This window comes from Sphaeramia orbicularis, chromosome 1 (assembly GCF_902148855.1).
Source record: "Sphaeramia orbicularis chromosome 1, fSphaOr1.1, whole genome shotgun sequence".
In the NCBI taxonomy this organism is placed as follows: Eukaryota; Metazoa; Chordata; class Actinopteri; order Kurtiformes; family Apogonidae; genus Sphaeramia; species Sphaeramia orbicularis.
The window spans coordinates 26,680,639-26,702,047 of NC_043957.1; the positions used below are offsets into that span (position 1 = coordinate 26,680,639).

The following is a 21,409-nucleotide window of genomic DNA, read 5'->3' on the forward strand; positions in this document are numbered from 1 at the left end:
TCGCTTTTGTTTGAAAAACTACTCCACTTAATATCTGAGTGAAAAAGTTACAAAGTATTAGATGACTGTGCTCAGGAACTCTGAAGTGTTTTTTTTTTTTTTTACTCATCCAACTGTTAAATAGATCAAGAAACACATTATTAAATAGAAAGACTCCCACAAGAGCATTGAGAGCTCACAGAAAAAAATAAACAAAATACCTCTACTGTACTATTCCCAGAGGTATACTAACTGGAATGATCTGCTCTATTTCTGTTCCAGACACAGCTCTCTACTCCTTGGAAATATGGTTCGGCACCACATTCTTGTCAATAACTACTTTTAAAAAGTTCTAGTGAAAGGAAAAAAGGAAATATTTCATCTACCAGCGGGATTTTATTAGCAATACAGCCCCATAAAATCATCAAACAAACGCTAGGATACTGTAGAAATACTTAGGTCCAAGTGTGCATTAAATTTGAGATTAGCATTAATAACATTTTGTCGTTACATGTACAAATGTTTCAGGAGTCAAATTCATGTCGGAGGCATAGGTTTCAACACTGTCGACTTTACGTTTTGTGCACACATACATACTCTTTCCTGATGTTTCTAGACTACATACGCATAAATTATTTTTTTGCATTACAGAGGAGGTTTACATATACAGTACATGGCTGTTAAATTAGTGAGTTCAATGTAAGGCAGCAGTCCACACTCTGCCTGATCTGCCTACAGTAACTCAAGTCTAAATACATCACCAACTCCTAAAACAAAAGAACCACAAATAACTGCAAAGAAGGCCTACACGCCTGGCTACTATAGTACGGTTTGAAAAAAAAAAAAAGTAGAAATTAGCACAACCGGTAAATGAAAAGGCGAGATGAACAAAAGAGAGGAAACCAAATATGATGGTGGGTGAGAAAAAGATGACTTTATAAAGCAGTGGATGTTGGCCATTTTACAGCTCTCATACAAAAGGCTTACAAAAACACCACAGACACACACACACACACACACAGTGTTCTCACACCGGCTGAAATTGTGAATGACAGGGAGTGACGTGAAGGACAATTAATGCTCAACAAAATACATTTTAAGGTGCTTTAACAATTGATTTGTTGTCAGTGTCCAGCCTATGTGAAACATGTATAATGAGAAAAAAAAGAAAAAAAAACATACATCATATTCACCAATCTAAGATGGAAACTGTTAGTAAGTTTACCAACACATGAACAATGAGGCGCACTACTCCGCCAGCAGCGTCGACAATGGCGCTACAAAAAAAATGCAGCTCCGTGGCTGCACCGTCTGATATAAATCATTATTATCTGACATAAATAAGTTCAACATATAACTCCATGACACCTGGCAATTCATTATAGCTCTATATGTACAACAGAGCCTCAGGGCCACACTGGGCGTCGTATTAATATCGAAAAGGAGGTCGTATTGCATGAATAAAGTTGGAGAAAAAAAGTCAGAATATTGTGTAAATAAAAGTCATAAAGTTATGTTATATAAGTTGCCATATTTAGAGAAAAAAGTTCAAATATTACAAGATAAAGTTGTAGTATTTGGAGGAAAAGCCATTGGTATTACATAGAAAGTAAAAAAAAAAAAAAGCCATAATATTGTGAAAAATAAGTCAACATCATGAGAATAAAGCTATAGTAACTGTATGAAAATTAAAAAGAAATTTATAGGTCATGTAGCACAAAATAATATAATGCAGCATTGAGTGAGTCAGCTCAGACTGGTGTGTTCATGTCAGTCAGGAATTTTGACAACTCTTGTAATATTTAACCTTTTTTTTTTTTTTTTTTTTAAATCACACAATGTTATTTGTGCAAGTTTGCTGTTATTGTCATTATATTATGGATTTTTTTTCTCTAAATATTGCAACTGTATTGCAATATTACAACTTCATTCTCTCCAGACTCTTTAATCCTCAGTCTGGCCCTAGTCCTCCTTTGTCGTCATGTTTATTTGCACGGATTTACAAACTTAAACATCACTTGTTGCTATAACAATCCTTTAAAATGCAGATTTGTGGCTGAAATATGTGACTATAAAATTCATCAATGCAAAAAAAAAAAAAAAAAAAGCAACTTGTTCCATCTTTTGAGTAAGTTTGACAGCACTCATTCTCTAATAAATATAATACCTAAAAGGCTCTGAACCTTTTTTTGCATACACTTCAGATATGACCAATATCCCCCCCGAAGCCCCTCAGGGTCTTAGTGACGTTTAGTGTGTGTAAAACCTACAGGTGAAATCTGAAATAAAACACAAAACTGTGTTAAAGTTTTGTTAAAGTGCATCAATCCTAGTGTGAAGATGACAAAACACTGAAACCAACAAGATGAAAGGATCTGATTAGTCTAATTTTATGTTAACATATTAGGTGCAGACAGAAAGTACAGCACCCCCCCATCCACACGGCCTTATTTGCATCGTTTTAAATAATGTCTTGATTATGGTTAATAATAGTGTTTAAAGTACAGATATCCCCAGATCTATATCAACAAATCAATACCAAATGAGAAACATGTAGCAGTGACACATTCAGACTGTTTCCCTCATGGAACAGCTGAGCATCGACATCCTTTCACCTCAAACATCGGCTGTGATCCCTACAACAGATCTGCGGAAGGAACACTGTTAAAACACTGTATGCTTTGGAGATGTTTTATGATGAAAACAACAATGAAATGAAACAACTGTGTAAAAATCAGCAAAATAATGATCAAAGATCTTGTAGATACCACTGCCCAGACAGAAGAGCATCTCTGCAGTGTCGATTATCGCTGTGTGTTTGCAAAGTTTGTCTGATATTGTTCCATCACTGTCCAAAGTTTAAGGTCACTGACTGGAGCACAAAGTTTGGGTTCTCCGGGATAGAAAAATAAGGATATAAAGAGAAGATTAAAAAAACAACATTATTTCATAGAAGTCTTCCATTAAAGGTGGCTAGTTAGAGCTAAATGTTCAGTCTGAGTGAAGCTGATGAGCTGCACGGCCACAGGGGACGTATGAATATGTGACGGGTGTCGGTTGCAGAGTCTTGAGAAATGGCATCCTGCGACTGCTGTGCTGGGCGATGATGTGACAGTAATGGGCGGGGCCAGGGGGCCTGGAATCATCATTATAGCTGCTTTACGTAGTTTCCTGGGAAGGTTCCGAACAACTTGCTCCTCCGAGAGGTACCTTCAGACACAAACAGGAATAAAACATGGCTGTCAGCGGTGGGAATGTGGGTCTGAGCCCACTGCTGTCTGAAAAACAGCCAAACCTACAGATAACACTAAAATCAAAACACATTTACATGTTTTTTTTTGGTACCGACATGTAATAGTTTAAGCTTTTCTAAACGGATTCATTCAAGGACAGCAGTGGTGGTACAATATTGAAACTAAACTGCCATCTAGTGGCTGAAATTTGTTAAAACCTGCATTTACATTTGTGCATAATTTAATATGGAATTTTATAAATATGTTAAGGATCTAGGCTGAGCACATGAAAACAGGTAAATTTAAACAACACCCAAAATCTGCTTTTGAAATTCCCCTGAAACATTTTTGATGACATTATAGTCAGTGTTGGAAAGATATTAAGAGCCTTTACTTCTGTACAGGTACTAATACCACAGTGCGATCAACTACATGTAGATTGTACAAAAACTGGGTTGGAAGACTAACTTCATCTTAGATTAGTTCTGTATAAATTTGCACTCTGTATATTGTAGACAATATAAATCAGCTGTAAATAATATATACATACAAATATTTTTAACAGACCGGTTCTCTGTACACATCTACCCAGTTATTCATATTTATCTTAACTATTCTCAACCCATTGTTGTCCTTGTCTCTCGTCAAATGTTTGTTTATATTAAGTCTATGTTTAAGTGTGTTTGGGTTTATGTTGAAATTGTACGTCATGAGCCAAGACAAACTGAAGCCAAATTCCTAATTCCTAATTTCCGGTCTATAAGCTGCTACTTTTTTCCACACACTATGAACCTGCAGCTCTAAAATGATGTGGCTAATTTATGTTTTCTGGGCCAACGATCGATCCGGCTGACGAAGAAGGAAATAGAGCTACTTCATGTAAGCTTCGCATCAATGAAGCGATGGTGAGAAGTTGGACACAGGGTGGGTGTGGCTTATAGTCAGGTGTGGCTTATAGTCCGGAAAGTACGCTATGTGTTCACGTACTTGGCCAATAAAGTTGATTCTGATTCTGGAACCAGTGAAACTAGGCTGAGTCATTCCAGATTCAGGATTAGGTAGAGCCACACTGCATAATTAAAAAGTTGGATTAATGTACGATTCCTGTATGGTTAGTGTAATATTTTGTTAAAACCCTGTGAATTACAGCTGAAAGCCCACACTTCAATCACATCTGAACTGCTCCATTTCCAGATCACTGTGATGGTGTCCAAAGGCAAAACTACAACATTTGTATCACTGTGTAAACACTATAGAACATGACAGTAAATGATGTGTTGGTATTAATTTACTGCTGTAAATGAGGAGATCATTTGAGGGACTTTATACACTGTGAGCTAGTTTAATCTACACCTGTACATCATATTGACTCTGAAAAGGTACTCACAAAAAAATTCTTTACACTTTTATTAATGAAAATGTCAGTAAATCTTGACCGCCCTCTATATTTTTGAAATATCATTATAGGCTGAAGCATCACTTTCTTGTGAGACCCACACATCTCTCTAAAAAAGAAAATATTAAAAATTAAATGTGTTTTTCAGTAGAAGGATTGAAAAGTATGATCTTTAAAAAACAAATAAAGGTGTCAGTCAAGTGCAGTGGAACAAAAATTTAATATTAGCCTCAGAGATGTAGTATGAAACTGCCTAAAGTGAAAATGCTACATAAACAAGTGGTACCAGGCCAAACAAACCCCACCCAACACACAAATTGTAGTTTATTTTGGTATCGATCCAGCTGATGTCATCATGTCTATGCGTGTGGTGATGTCAGCATATCAAATGCCTCCATGTATGTGCCAAGTTTGAAGTAAATTGAGGTTTTTATAAACATTTGAAATGTTGCCTATTGTAAGGAAATGGGAAAAAAAAGATGTTAAAAAAAAAAAAAAAAAAAAAAAAGAAAAAGTGTACTTTGACCTACTCTTCCCAAAATGTAACCACATCTATTCTGGGTCACTTTCAATCTTTAAATCCAATTTGGTATGAATTCAACCAATAGTTTTGCTGCTAGTGTTAACAAACAAACTAACTGAACCAAAAACAATACCCCTTGCCTCCCCTTTGGGGGGCGGGGTAAATATATAAGTACCTCAAGCAAAAGTTGCTTTCCCCTACTGATAATATCTAGACATTTATAACACTTAATAACATGCATTTATTTCTGTATTTGGAAACAGTTTATTACGTTTTAATCTGTACACCATGACTTAGTATAACTGACAGTCTTACAAATGTTGTAGGTTTCAAACAGTTGTAAAAGACTGGACTTAAACGACAGAGAAATCAATTACATCTACAACTATTATGTCTATTTTCAATCAGAAGAGCATCCCTCTGCTTACCGACAAACCAGCCATCATCACACTTTTCCATCACATCAACAATGTCTCCCTCTCGCAGCTCGAGCTCATCTTCGTTGCGAGGCAGGTAGTTGTACAGAGCCTGGTATCTGCGTGGAGAAGAAATCGACAGGTGATGTAGCAGTAACACAGAACATCACTGCTATTCATGATGGTAACGATGGAATGATCATGACTTACGGGTCTCCTCCTCCATGGAGAGCGTCCTGTACTAATCGCTATAAGAAAAAGACACAGACGGTGAATTCAGGGACATCTGTTTGGAGCAAAGACACTTGAGACGTCACTGGTGTCTACAATATTTTTAGAAAAACAAAAACAAGCTTTCATCCCTACAGTCTATTCATTTAACAGAAGTAACATATTTTGCCCTGTGTGTTATAGAATATGTAAAAATCAGTCATATATGAAATGGTTTCTGAAGTCAGCAAGAGCATGAGTAAATGAAGACATGCTCCCATACCCTTCGACCTCTAACAGATGACAAGTGGGACCTCCGGGACAAGATGGGGCTACGAGGAGGTTTACCACCAACAACTGGATCCTGCTTAACACAAACCAGAAGCAACACACCTATCATCTTTAACTGTAACTGAACCAGCCGGTGCCTTCAGTAGAAGACGAACACACGGGCACATCATGACATGCTGCACATGGTCACCCATCGGCATGCAGACGCCTCGTGAAATCCTGAGTAATAATACCAATGTTTCTTTTAGATAACTGTCCACAAAAAAGGTAAAAAAGGTAAAAAAAAAAGGTACAGTCATTCATTCATTCATCTCCTGAGAGGGTCGGGGGGGGGGGGGGGCTATTCCAGCTACCTTTGGGTGAAGGCGAAGGAGCACCCTAGACATGTCACCACTTCATCGCAGGGCCGACATGTAGAGATGAACAACCAATCACTCACATTCACACCTATGGGCAATTTAGACTAACTCATTAACCTACTAGTGCATGTCTTTGGATGGTGGGAGGAAGGCAGAGTACCCAGAGAGGGAGAACATGCAAAGTCCACACAGAAAGGCTGTACATATACTGTATGCATCGCACCAAATAACTATTCACAATATTCAAAGGGACTATTTTTTTGTTTGCTTGTTCTAATAGTTTTCTGGATCTGATAATAAAACAATTGATCAATAAAACCCAATAATAGAATGACTTGATCTATAATATAATAAATGTCTTAACTGTTATATCATTATTGTAATAACAACTGAAACTAAACCACTGTTGTTTGGCCAAGCTGTTACTGGATCTTGCTGTAATTCATGGTGAGTAAATGTCACAAATAAGAATGTGTCAATATGTCTTCCAATATCTGTTATTAAAGGTTTTATCATGTTTGATCATCTGTGTTCATTTAATATGTGATGAAGGGCTGCAAAACTTTAAAATAATAGCTACATTATATTTATGAAACAAAAATGTCTTTGTTAAGGGAGGAATGGATGAAAAAAACAAAATAAAGAAACGCAAAATACCAGTGGTATTGGCCACTTTGTCAATTTAAATTTTGGTATTTACCCCACCCCCCCAAAGGGGAGGCAAGGGGTATTGTTTTTGGTTTGGTTTGTTTATTTGTTTGTTTCTTTTCTTGTTAACACTCAAGCAGCAAAACTATTGGTTGAATTCATACCAAATTGGGTTTATCGATTGCCAATGATTCAGAATAGATGTGGTTACATTTTGGGGAAAGAAGGTTAAAGTTTAATTTTTTAATGAATTTTTTTACATCTTTTTTTCTCTCATTTACGTATAATTTTATAAACATTTCAAATGTCTCTAAAAACATCAATTTTGCTTCAATTTACTTCAAACTTGGCACATATACAGAGGCAATTCATATGCTGACATCAGCACACGTATAGACATGATGACATCAGCTGGATCGATGCCAAAGTAAGCTACGATTCGTGTGAGGGGCGGGGTTTGTTGTGTCTGGCACCACTTGTTGAGTATTTTCTTTACTTCACTTTAACTTTAAATGAGATGGAAAAGAAAATATTTCACACATTGAACTGACTATGACATCACTCACTCTAATGTTAACTGTCATCTGCAGATCAAATTTAACTGAAATGCAGAACATACAAAGTGCCATTAAGTCCAATAAAAAGAGCGCTGCCAACCCTTTTGGATCCTAACTTCAAGTTTGGGAAAGGCAGACTTCAATATATGTAAAAGTAGAAGCATACTGACTTTTACTCAATCTCAAGCAAGTGGATTATGATGTAAGGATCCAGTTTATTGTTTTAAAAAGGAGATCTAACAAAATGTTATTACTGGGGCATTTTTACTACCTTTATTATTCAACTTAATATGTTATAGCGATAGGTTTAACTGTATTTTTGATCAGGTGAGATATATTACATTACTGAGTGCTGCATATATGTTAGTGTTTAAATCTAAGTCTCATCAAGTGTCACAGCTCCATACTTATTAAACTGTTCATCTATTAAATGTTAAACACTTTGAAGAATGCTTGACACACAACATAAATTCTCCACATCCAACATAACGTCCAAAACAAACATAAGGAAACAATAATAATGAAAAGCAAAAATGCAGCAAATCTTCTCATTTCATATTAAGAATTAATGATTAATTGAAATTAATAATTCCCACCACAGATTCTAATAGCATCAGCACAAAAGTTAAAGGTATTATCAGATGAGCCCTTATTATACTCCTCATCACCACAAACAAGCAAACTCAGTTCCACGTTCCACATTCAAAGTTTACCTTCACCTTTGGAGACCTACGGCCTAGATGGGAGACAATGGGGGGAGTGGGTGGAGACCGGGGAGTGGCCAGTGGGGGAGGAGAGGGCGGTAGAGGGGGAGACGGGGCTTGTAGGGGGACAGGGGATTCTGACTCGGGGCAGGACTGGACCGGACGAAAGACGAAGAAAGAGGTTGAAAGGTGAGACACAGTACGCTGTGGGCTGGGAGACGACTGGGAGGCGAGGAGGGGAGGGGGGGAGACCGGTGGGGAGGGGGAGACTGCAGGTAGGGGTGATGTAGACAGGAGAGGAAGGGCTGGTGGGGGTCGAGGGGAGCTGGGGGGAGAGGGGATGTAATTGTGCTGGTGTACGCGAGAGAAAGATGATGAAGAAGAAGATGTAAACGAAGAACCAGGGGGAGGTAAGGAGGATAAGGGTGACCGTGAGGAGGGTGAGGAAGGTGAGGGGGATGAGGGGTGGCAGAGGTGAGAGTGCCGAGTCAGGGTGGAAGGACAGACATCAGCCTAAGGAGGCAATGACACACATGAAATCTGAAGCTGAATCAAAGATGATGAATTCAGACAAAAACTACCTTTTACATTGATTTTCATTTAAAACAGTGTATTCTGCTCAACCTGAGAGGGCACATGGAGGAAAAGAGTTCAGATGCAAAATGAGCAACTCCTTCTCTAGAAAAGTTGCTTCATAACATTATGTTCATAGGACTACTCTATTTCCTCAAATAGTGGCCCTGGCCTTTATTATGTCCACTGCAGAAGGGACCAGACCTTATTTGAAAGGGGCTTACATTACACAGGCCTTTAATTATAATTTCCAATTATTTAATATTATTCAGTTTAATAATTTAATACAATTTCCATTTTTATCCATTCACTTTACTGTAATAGGTTTTTTTAAAAACAATATTTTCCCTAACCATTTCAAAATAAAAGTCCTTTAGTGTTATAGAAGATATATTCTATTCATTACTTCTGAGTCTGTTACTTTAAAAGCTAAAAATCAGGTTAGAAATCTACGGGTAATAATGGACTCAGACCTAAACTGTAACAGCCACATTAAATCAATAACATCATCAGCCTTTTACCATCTCAAAAACACTGATAGAATCAAAGGTTTACCATCGAAACCAGACTCAGACAGACTTATCCATGCATTTATCTCTAGCAGGTTAGACTACTTAACGGCCTTCTCACTGGACTCTCTAAACCAGTTGTAAGACAGCTGCAGTACACCCAGAACGCTGCTGCTCGGGTCCTGACTAGAACCAGGAAGTACGACCATATTAGTCCTGTGCTCAGATCTCTGCATTGGCTTCCTGTGGCTCAGAGAATAGACTTTAAAAACAGCTCTGCTCCTGTATAAGTCTGTCCATGGTCTAGCACCAAAGTACATGTTGGTCCCATATGAACCATCTTGTACCCTGAGAACCTCAGGGACTGGTCTTTTCCTGGTGCCCAGAGTCAGGACTAAACAGGGTGAAGCTGCGTTTCAGTTCTATGCAGTTAAACTGTGGAACAGTCTTCTTGACGTAAGACAGGCCTCTACACTGACAATGTTTAAGTCCAGGCTGAAAACAGCTCTGTTCAACTGTGCATAAAACAACTGAAAGGGTTCTATCTGCACTCTTCTCTTTACTTTATTTTAACTGATTATTGTTTATGTTTCATTTATTATGTTTTAATTGTAATTGTATGGTTTTAGCTTTCTTCCATTTTTGTAAAGCACCGTGAATTGTCCTGTGTATGAATTGTGCTATACAAATCTGCCTTGCCTTACTGTGTTAATATTGTGTACATGCTGTCCTGTAGTTCTTGCAAGTTTATAAAAACAACAGTTATACTGACAAAGAAAGACATTCACCTGCAGTGACCAATATCAGACAACAACACTTTGACAAAATAGAATAACAAAATGCTTGAAATAGTCAATTATATTGTTGAATGTATTAAATCTGTAGAGATTTGTAGAAGTGAACATTGTGTTTAACTGACAGTATATTACATGTAAGGCACCAGAAATGTATCCATTTTAGTTTTATGTGACCTGTCAGACCAAGCTTTTATTTGTTTGTGTGGACCTCAACACCAGCTATTGTTCAAGACCCAGTTTATAACTTACTCATGACATTATTTGAGGAAATACAGTATGTACATGCCATAATAGCATGACACTCAAGTTAAACTGTGTTTACAAAGTTATACAACAACATAAACTTATCAGGCTTTTTTTTTTCCTGTTTTTGTGACCTGTCAGTATTTTTAACCCATTCCTGGCTCACATCTGTAGCCCTTCACGCGCTGGTGTTGGATTCTACCTACGTACATCTACTTCCTCTCATATTTCCTCCATGTCCCTTTCAGTTCCTGTACTTTTTCAAAGCAAACAGACTTAGCTCACACCATGCTCTACCTGTGGACTGAGCCTCTCACTCAAAACGCTAACATCCTTCTTTTTGTCATCCTCTCTAACATCCTCCTCTTCCTCAATGAACAACTCAGTATGGCCCTTCCCTCTGACAGACCGTGGGCTTTGTGACTCGAATGTCTCCGTTTCGGACTCTTCCCCCGACATGACTGATAGTGGCTCCTTGAAAACAGGCTTGAGAACCTGCATCTGTAATCGACCGGCTGATTCCCTGGTGGGCCGAATAGCAGGATGAGGTTTTTCTTCTGGTTCTCCTGTTTTAACTTAAACCTACTCTGGGATTCACTGGTTAGCCTTTCAGAATATTCTGGAGACAATCTCAAAGCATCATCATCCTCTGTACTGCTAGATCCATCCAAAATCATCAACAACAGCTCATCATAAGGGTCTTTTACTTGCAGCTTTACATCTGGGGTTTCTTTGCTTTTGTTTTCTTGTGCAGTTGCCTTGTGCCTCTGAGGAACATGGATGGGGGACTTGACAGTTTCTGGCTTTGTGTGGGACAAAACCTCTGGCATAACTGGCTGTAATTTTGGGGGTGTTTCAGTTATGTGTAGCCCTCTGTCACTGTATGGTAATGAAGAGTCTGAAAGTGGAGAGGTAAATGAGAAATGAGGATGGGAGGGAGGAGGAAGAGGAGAGGAAGCCACTTGGGAAAAGGGCAGGATTGTTGGACTGTTTCTCTCTTCTCTAGACGGAGCTGTTTTGGAAAATGTCTGGGGTGAAAAGGTTAAGTTTCTTTGTGAAGGCACAGGTGAGGGCGCCTTTGACTCCTGAGCCTTTAGGAAAGGTGTGAGGTCAGTTGGGAGAGGGGGAGGAGGAGGGGTGGGGGGAATGGGGGTGGCTGTGAGGGATCGGGATGAAGCTTCCATTGTGAGGGCGAGCCACTCGCTGGTGATGGCTTTCAGATCGAGCAGTCTCGATGCAGGGTGAGGGGATGGTGGGTCGCGGGTGGTGGAAAATGGAGGTAGATGGTAGAAAGGCTCCATGAAAGTAAAGTGAAAAGAATAAGGCAGAGTGTGATTTATAAAACGTGAACTCACAAGTGTAATGCCTTTTAATTTGTGTGCTAAAAAGACCTTAATGTGCATGTACTTGTCTTCTCTTAATAATCATGGAGTAAATGTTATCTTTGCTATGCTTCAAATACACTTTTATTAGCAATATTATTAAACAGAATCATATGTAACCAAATTAATTTATGAGAAACCTGAATTTTCCAGAGAAATTCAGTCTTATGTCAAGTTTATTCCATTCTAAAGGTCACATTTGTTGTGATTTTCTTACCTTGATGGGTGTAGAGCTCGGTGTCCTGTTCCCAGGATACATATGTGGGTCTATATGGTGGGCAGAGCTTTTGGATGGGGAACGCTTAACAACGTCGACGTAGGAAACGGGAAAGATGCCCTGTTTGGTGGTGTCTGGGATTTTCCCCTCATACCAGTTCTGATCAACCTGTCTTATCACAATGACTCTCTCACCCTGCAGAACACACAGTAGTACACGACTGTCAACATCAGCAGCACTTGTAATGAAATTAATTCACATCACTACCACAGTAAAAAAAAAAAAGAAAATCTGACGGAACTGGTTAAAACTATCAATGTGTCCCAAATAGCGAGTCAGAAAGTTCAAGCACCCTGTCAGAAATTTTAACTGAAATGTTCCCTGAGGTCACGTATACGGACAGAAATATCTACCTGCATATCAGCAAGCAAATATAAAATAAGACTGAGAAGTTATATAATGCTAAAGATACTTCAGTGTAGCACCAAGTTGCAAAGTTTTGATAAAAAAAACAAACAAAAAAAAAAAACTGTATGTGCATTTGGATGGGGTTATTTGTTGATAAATGTATTTATTTATGTTTATGTGAATATGTTGATCTGTTTACCTCCCGGTTTTCTTTACGTACAGTATGTTGTCTCTTTTACCTCAGGAGGGATCTAATGATCAACTAAAATAACAAACGCAACTTCAACATTTCGTAAGATGGTTGCACTGGACAGCAATCGTAGTAAAATATTAGCAAATGTATTTACTAAATAAATCAATCATTAAAAAAAAAAAAAAAAAAATAGAGTGGAATTTCTATTGGTTTTCCACTCTGGCGTGAAGTTAACGGCATAATCAAGTTAAACGTAGGGTAGGAGATGTTTTTCTGGAGCATTTTTTTCTCTGTTGCTTAAAATCCCCTTCACACCCCGATTGCAACCAATTAATTAAATGCTCTAACACAAAAATAAAAAATGTAGTCACATATGGAACAGACAAGACTGAAAAAACACCATCCAATCACTTTAACCGTTACATCTAAATGATTGAATGGTGATGTCTATCTAACTCAACTGCCATTTGCCCCCCCCCACCCCCCCACCCCTTCCCCTTTGCACATACCCCTCTTCATGAACAAATCACGTGTTCTCAGAGGCTTGGAGCACTTGTTCAGAAAACAAAGCCAGAGCCAGAGCTTGGCTATATTAGTTATATTAGGATGTATAGTTCACCGGCAAACTCTTTTGTCACGAACATAAATCAGTTGGGAATGTAATGTTAGCCAGATAGGTATGAACTGGGGCTGTTCTGCTGACAAACATATTGGTGAAATGCACAGATTACAGCGTTCAAAGCAAACTTTAGTGGGCTGCTAGCCTGACATCAGTCTTACTGCAATCAGCTGTTCTTACTAGCCAGAGATGACTTAGAACACGTATCAAAACAACAAGTGAAAAGTCCAGCTTCTAATCTAATATACAGCCATGAATTCAGAGGTATGCACAGATCCATGGGGGGGGGGGCGTCGTACAAGCACGGGGTGTTGGAGGAGAATGAATGAGGTACACATGAATCCACAGACGGAGGGGGAGGGGATTGATGCTGCGCAGCATTCGTGAACCCACGGGAATAAGCTTTGCGCATTCTGGTACTCTGGAGGTGTGGAAGTCTAAAGAAAGGGGTTTGGACTTTTCAGTTGTGTATTTTTAAAATGTAGCTTGCTCGAAACGTTTTTCCAGGATCTCCTACCCCACCTTTAATGAACATTAATCAAGCTGGTCATGTACTTGCACATCTGAAACTATAACTACACACTCCAAAGCAGTACACAGAGTAGAAGTATTTCAATGAAGCATTTTGAAAGTGGTAGTAAGTTGATTCCCTGTAATTTTAGAAAATGAACACTTACATAAAACCATTTCCCAACTCAAAAGACAAGAGTTCTTTTACAAAATGCACGTTTCCCCCCATTACAAAAAATAAATTCCAAAAATTCAACTTCTCACACATAAGCATTATTCAGACTACCTTTCTGAGAGAGAGCTCCACATTAGTATCAGCATTGAAGTTGTAGCGAGCCACTGCTTCTCCGATCTCTCTGACATGAGCAGGTGGAGGAGGCCTGATCGGCTGCTGCTTCTCTGAGGACGGCATCTTCTGTGTGTATAATAAATGATGTTGCTTATCGCCATACAAGTCAGACAAAGGGGTAATCAGAGTTAAAAATGACTGATGCACACCAACCTCTACGTAGGATATGGGGAATATGCCGACCTGCCCACGGTGCTCCCCTTCATACCAGTTGCTGTCTATTTGCCTGATGATGTTCACCGCATCACCCTTCTTAAATGTTAACTCCCTGCAACACAGTCTTGTTAAGAAAATGCCTTTGCCGTGCAACAATATGCAAGATGAAAAAGCCATGACTCAAACAAGACACCACTTCAACCAGAGTGTAATTTATGCATACATCAGTAACAAAGTGCCAACCAATGAAGCCGGATCAGTAAAGATAGCCTACGTCAGCATTTTCATGCAAAGACTGAGCAAATTAAATCTAACAGAGCCATCCAGGTGAGGTGGAGAAAGCCAAAATAAATTTTACACAAATGAAATGCTAAACAATCTTGAGCATTTAATGCAATGAGCTGAGATGTGCTGATGTGCAGTTAGACATTCCTGCAGTAAAGCTCTGTGTGACCAAAGCATTTTGTACTCACTTAGCTGTTTGTGCCTTAAAATCATAAATGGCTCTTGCGGGCTGTTTCTGATGAAGGAGAGAGAAGAGAATAAGTTGTGTCATCTGTTTATGGGATACCTAAGAGATAAGAATGAGAGAAACAGTTGACAGGTAATACCAGGTTTGACACAAAGTGCAATATTTGGATGAGAAGATTAAGATTCTTTATTTGTCAGTATATAGACATGCACCACACACCAAAATTAAGCTTCTGGGTAAAAACACAGTTATGTTCTGTCAGAGAGCGAACTTTAATTGATTGCCATTCCAACATTTATTTCAATATAAAGTAACTCCTTGTTTTGGATAATCTCTCATGGCCCAACTAAAGCAAAAATGAATTTAAAAGTAAAAATGTGGGTCATTTAGCAACAGTAATCTGTCAATGTGTCTGTAAAATGTCCTGTCAGAAAGATTTCGAATACCTTGTTTTGACCCTTCTGCCTTTAACCAGTCACTAGAACACGCAGACACCACACACACTGCAGACTAGGAGTAGTGGGCTTGCCATATCAAGCGCCGGGGAGCAAATGGGGGGTAAAGTGCCTTGCTAAAAGGCACATCAGCCTAGCCTGGCCAGCCAGCTGTCTTTCTCAATAAGAAATCTGTCTGGAATTGCAGGGCTTGAATCCAAATATGAAGGCAGGACTAACAGGTGCAGAGTAAACCAATCACAGATAAGACGGATGTGATGCTTTTGTCAGAGAAACTTAAGAATACAGGGTGTAATCTGTAATTCAGTCCTCATTTTTGAATCAAACAACCGCCAACAGTTGCAAAGAGATTTGTGCACGTGGAACTGACTATGACTCACGACAAAAAGAAGTTGGTGCATATGACACATTGCAAAACATCCGCCACCAAGGAGTTGTGATTGGTATGGTATAGAAGAGATCGGGTATATTTCACAGTGAATGAAGCAGTTCCAGACTGTTTTCCTAGTATTGAATACACTGAGAAAACTGGATGGTTGGCCAGACTAACATTAACTTTTTTTTTTTCCTGCCAGGGAACCCAGGGAATCAAACCAGTGACCCTTTGGTCACAAGCAAACTCTCTAGCCTTCTAGGCCACAGTTAAGCAAGGGACAGTATGTTACCTTCTTTGAATCGAGGTGAGAAAAATTACAAATCAAGTTCAGACGAACTGATTTAGTGCAACATAGAGAATCTTTATGGCATTAGAGAAAAGCCATGACTGACTTCATTGCGTTACCTCTCTGTCAGGAGTAGGTCTTCTACTCTGTGGTGTGTGCCGTCCGTCCATAGTAGAATAACTCCTGGAGACATCCTGGTCTGTGATTGGCAGAGACGTATGACAAAGGTCACACAAGTTACCATGATAATGCCATATGCATGCTCACAACACAACATTGTGCTTTAGAATAGAACTAAATGGTACAGCGATGACATCATTCCAACAGGTAAATGAGGGAATGGAAGTTTGGGGTGAAAAAACAAAATCATTGTTTTATTTCCATTTCAAACAAGAAGATTAGATTTTTTCCACAATATGACACAAAGCGACACATGCAATCATACAAGTAGCAATAACAAAATAAAGGGTATACAGCCCCAAAAATAAATAATGAATGCATTTATAAATATGAGCATACAAGCAAATGCCTTTAAAGGAACAAAATGATGAGGAGAGTAACGTAACGACTCCACACAAATCAATCTGTAAAGCACACAAATGACAAAACAAAAGAAATCAAGAACAAATAAAGAAATATTCACATTTATTTACTTTAACCATGAATAATATACCATAAATTCTCAAACTGTGGCCAGGGCTCTCATTTAGTGTTTTTAACCTTTTAACATCCACCGGGTCATTGGCGGCCTGTTTAAGAGTAACATTTGAGTCATTAATTCCAACAGTTCCCAGTTTGTTTTCTTTTGTCAAAACTCCACAATTTGTTTTCCACATTCAACAGCCTTGTAAAGTCATTAGGATAAAATTACCTAGTAGTGTAACTTGATGTGAAAAAAATTCAGAAATGTTTAAGTGTAAGGGAGGAAACTACGAAAAGAGTAACTTTCTGGAAAATATAAAAAGCCATTTCAGTAATTATTTGAGTAATGGCTTTTACTTGAGAATTTGTGGTAGGCAGGTAAATACTGTACACATGGAAAACCACAGTAATGAAGGTGTTAACCAATGGAGGGAATGGTGTGGCAAGCGCAGGCAATACTAGATGACGTCCATTACTGTGTCTCCATGTCTGTGGTTGCATATTGGGTGAGTGAATGAGTGTTTTTGTTGACATAGTAAAACAAATATGAAGTACATGGAAAAATACACATATGAGATGTTGTAAGTGTAGTATCTCCACCTGAGTAACAGAGACCATTTCCATTGCCCTGCTCCTCTCCATAATCATTATTGTTTGAGGTTTCAGAATGGCGTCCATAACAGGCACTGACTGGTGACTGTAACCGTGGTGACTGTAACCGTGGTGACTGTAACCGTGGTGTGGAGGGATCCTCTCTGTAAGTGGCATACCCAGTGGGGCTTCCATCTGGATACAAAGATGCGGAAGAGTGACCTCCATGCCAGCACCCCCTTCTTCCTCGCAAGGAGGAGCTTCGTTCAGGCACATTTGGCAGCAGTTCAGCCAAAATTCTCCTCAGGATGCTGTCGTCAGGTGCCCTTGTGCCTCTGTGGCCTCTCTCTGCTTGGATGTGCTCGTATATATCTCTCAAGGCTGCGTCTAGTGCTTCATATATGGCCTGCTTAGATTTGGGTCTGCTACCTCGACCTGCACCACTACTGCTTCGCCTAGAGGTAGGTGGTGAGCCCTTTTTCCTGCGGAAAGGCACTGGGCTGACCAGGAAGGCCAGCTTGGACATCGCTTGCTGGGACTGTGAGCTTTGGATTTGGGAATGTCTGTTGCGACTTGGCTGTGACGGTCTCTGGTGCTCCTGACGTGCCCGTTCTCTCTCATGACGAAGCATAGTTGTGAAACGGGTATAAGAGGCTGGGCAACGGCCTTTGCATGTGCTGATGAGGTGCCGGTGTTGGTATCCCTGGCTCTGGCCTAGACTTTGATGAGCAGAGTGGTGGTGGTGATGGTGGTGGTGATGACGGAGATGATGGTGGTGGTGGTGGTGGAGGTTAGAAGAGCCATACAAGCTCTCAGAGGATGTTAATGAGCAATGGTCAAAGTCACTCTCACTGCAAAATGAGGATCCCTCCACCTGGATAAAGTCACTGAGGTCTGATGCAACAGCGTCCTGTTCACTGTCAGAATAGTCCGCGTTGGCTTGTGGGCCTTGAGGAAGAGGAGGAACAGAAAAAGAATTACCACGGCCTGGCTCAGGCCCAACACGAGGCTGGCCCTCAGGTGGACTACGACGTCCATGCAAGTGATCCAGGGCATGTGATACTGCTCCGCTGTTACCATTGTTGTCTTCCTCTAATAAAGATTCTATGGAGAAACGCCGTTTTGGGAAACTAGGTGTACCACCACCACCACTGCTAGCTCGAGACGATGAACCACCAGGGGTCACAGTGCCTGAAGGCACATCATCACCCAAGTTGGGCATGGATTTGGACTTCTGAATAAGTCTCTCATATTCAGAAATACGGTTTGGCACCATATCACGTGGAACGTCCACACCCCATGAAGGTGCCCAAGGCGACAGGCGATGCAGGTGAGGCTGGCGCTCGAGCTCCAAGATACGGGCGCGAACTGAACGTATGACTTCAGATGGGATAAGTTGAGCACGGTCGATGTGGTGCATCTTACGGTACAACTGGAGAAAGCCCGGTGAATCGTGTGCACGGCGCCGGTGGAGGCGGGGCAAAGAACGAGTAGAGGTGGATCCAGTTGAACCGGAGGGATTTCCATCACATAATAATGACCCTGCGCTTTCTGAGCGGGTAGCACTGCGTCCACTTGAGCCAGGATGCCCATCATTTAGTAAGTCATCACAGCTGCGTGATTTGAGCTTGCCAGGGGCGGGCGGCACTTCCTCAACACTGCTCCATGTCTCTGTATCCTGATGTTTTATCTGCCAGCTGTTCTTACAACAAACAGACTGCTTGGAGGAGGAGCTTCCCTCCTGACTGGCATCCTCATTGCAATCACCAGGATCAGATGGGACAGGAGGTAGACAGGGGCGCTTATAAGAACCTGGAGAGGTTAAACTGGTTGAATACATGTTGCATGCGTCCCCACCTTTCAGATGTCCAAAAGAGAGCAGCGTGGTAAGAGAAGAAGAAGGAGGAAATCATGTTAAGCAATAAGTAAAAGAGCTGGGGAGAAGGACAAGAAATCGGGAAAGAAAACAGACAGGAAAAAGTAGATGGTATGAAATTATGTCATCAGACTTTCTCAACCGGACATCAAGAAAGGTTAGGGCCACAAAAGACAAACATAAACCCATATGTGCAACAAATGTCATCAATACCCATATAAGAAAATGTGGAGGGGAAGAAGGGAAAAGAGAGTGAATAACAGATCCCAAATTAAATGTAATAGGTAAGAAAAAAATGTCATCGTGCTTGTGTCTTTACCTTTGGCTCTGGAGGGTGAGGAAGGTGAGGAACGAATGACAGGTTTCTTTAGGCTGCTACTGACTCTGTAGGTTTCTACTGGTTTAGGGGAGGTCACAGCTCTACTCTGAGCATTTGCTTGGGAACTTGATGGCTCTGACTTCCTTCTCTTTCTGTAGTCACTGGCAGAACTGCAAGACAAACAGGCATCAATGAAAACTTATAAGCCTTGTTAAGTCAAGTTCCTAGCTTGAAGCAGCTTAAATAAACATCTGCACTTTGTGCAAATCCAAATGTAAACCTGTCTATTACAAGCAAGTCTACCTTGTCCTAAATTGTATACCTATCCTGTGGTGGTGGCATGCTGATTATTTGGTGGATGATGGGAGAGAATTATATCCTCCTGAGACTCAGTAAGTAAACATTTTCACTATTTTCCATTAAATAATTGCCTTAATTGGAAACAGCATGATGCAACAGTTTTTTTCAGATACTTTTTTTTTTTTTTTTCAAATTTATATAATGTATTTTTCAGTGGACCTTTTTTCTTTTCTTTATTTCTTTTTTTTTTTTTTAAGTAAAGCTGTGAAACTCTTGTCCACTACAGAAGACAAAATGCATTGCTGGGTCTCAGGACGACATGCAGCAACATAATCTATGTGATGGATTACACCATTAACTCTCTCTAACAGTGTACAAACATACTGTCAATGTAGTCTTACACTGTATTATACGTCTAGCAAAGCTGATAACCTCAGTAAATTTTATATTAAATACTAACTTTGTATGATTTGACAACCAAAGTGTTACAGCTACAAATTCACAGTCTATCAGTGAAGATTTATCATCATGTGTTTGTTATGCTTAACAATTTCCTGTGCCAGTAATAGGGTACAGTCATATTACTGTAAGTTTTACTAGATAGTGTAACCACTGGGTGTCACTGTTGTTACTTTTCACAAGCTGTGAATTAAGGCTGTATAGTTGTCACCTGTGATGCTTTAGTCTTGTATATATACTTTCTTGTTGACAACTAAACAAGAGAAACAACAAGGTTATAAACCAAAAGAAACTACACTGTCTTCTATACTACTTCAATGGCCAGTGCCATTCAAGTAATTTTCTGCAACAATGTTTTGGTCAGTCTTTACTCCAGCGAAGTTAAGTTGAACCTCTGTGGTGGTACTTTTAGTGTTAAACAAACTAGATTTACTGAATTGTTTATTTTAGACATCACATCCTAGATGAAGTTCTGTCATGAGAACAGATGTCAAGTCCACACAAAGTGATGCACTAACACTAGTTATTTTATTACTAAGGCCACATATATATTTGGTGTTAGCTGGTGCAATGGGCCACAGGGAGGGACACTATGTTTACTACACAAACTAATCCCGACCATAACCACCTATGCATAATCAGTACAACCTAACTGTATCATTTACTAACATGTTAACATAATTCATTATCTTTTTATCATTTCCATGAGTAATGTCACAGTAGAAAATATTTAAGTTTTGCTTGACTACAAAGACCTGAGTTTGAAACCCAATTTAATATAAATTAGCTTATTATTTGCTGAGAAAACTCAGTGGAGTCAAGATGACTGTTTTTTTACTCAGTAATGGGCTTTCTATTCAGAACATACACACTCCATGTCACTAACATGGCCTATTCATCACATCCCATTTCTGTCCTTTCTGTTCACCGAGGAAAATGCGACTGAATAAGCAGGGCACTGGTGAAAGGGAGTGGGATGAGGAGAAGAAGGGGGGGTTGGAGGAAGGATAGGAGGTGAAGGGCAGAATCAATAGGGCTGCTGGGTTAATTTATTCTGGCTTCTGTTCTGCCTTTAGTGACAAAAGCAAATACAGACTAACACTAATCCTTGCAAACCATCATAAACAGCGGACACAGAGGCTACTTAAAAGGAGAAAGTGCAAGAAGGAGCTGAGTATTGGATACGGTGCTGAATCACAACAAGGACCACTGCTGCTATGACGATGGGGGGAGGGGGAAAAGGGTGATGCAGAGGAAAATAAAAGAAACAGAGGTTACCTTGCAGGTCTCTCTGGAGCCTTGTCAGCAGGAGCGATATGCAGGGATGTCTGGGAAATAGGGCAGACAACAAAAGAGAAAAG

At 39.8% G+C, this 21,409-nt stretch overlaps 1 protein-coding gene across 7 annotated transcripts in view; it reads right to left on the minus strand.

Annotated features, from left to right (window-relative positions):
• Window positions 1-614: 614 nt before the first annotated feature.
• Window positions 615-21,409, minus strand: part of sorbs2a (sorbin and SH3 domain containing 2a) — a 78,197-nt gene continuing 57,402 nt past the window's right edge. For 4 of the 7 annotated variants that reach the window (XM_030133050.1, XM_030133057.1, XM_030133066.1 and 1 more), the window contains 11 exons: window positions 21,327-21,376; window positions 19,290-19,459; window positions 17,104-18,951; window positions 15,981-16,060; window positions 14,746-14,843; window positions 14,270-14,384; window positions 14,054-14,182; window positions 12,038-12,232; window positions 5,758-5,795; window positions 5,560-5,666; window positions 615-3,189 (listed from right to left, as the gene is read on the minus strand). In XM_030133050.1, the coding sequence (XP_029988910.1) occupies window positions 3,128-3,189; window positions 5,560-5,666; window positions 5,758-5,795; window positions 12,038-12,232; window positions 14,054-14,182; window positions 14,270-14,384; window positions 14,746-14,843; window positions 15,981-16,060; window positions 17,104-18,951; window positions 19,290-19,459; window positions 21,327-21,376 (2,892 nt within the window). In that variant the 3' untranslated portion in view covers window positions 615-3,127. The remainder of the gene's footprint in view (window positions 3,190-5,559; window positions 5,667-5,757; window positions 5,796-12,037; window positions 12,233-14,053; window positions 14,183-14,269; window positions 14,385-14,745; window positions 14,844-15,980; window positions 16,061-17,103; window positions 18,952-19,289; window positions 19,460-21,326; window positions 21,377-21,409) is intronic. The other 3 variants (XM_030133080.1, XM_030133082.1, XM_030133079.1) reach the window with 2 other exon arrangements.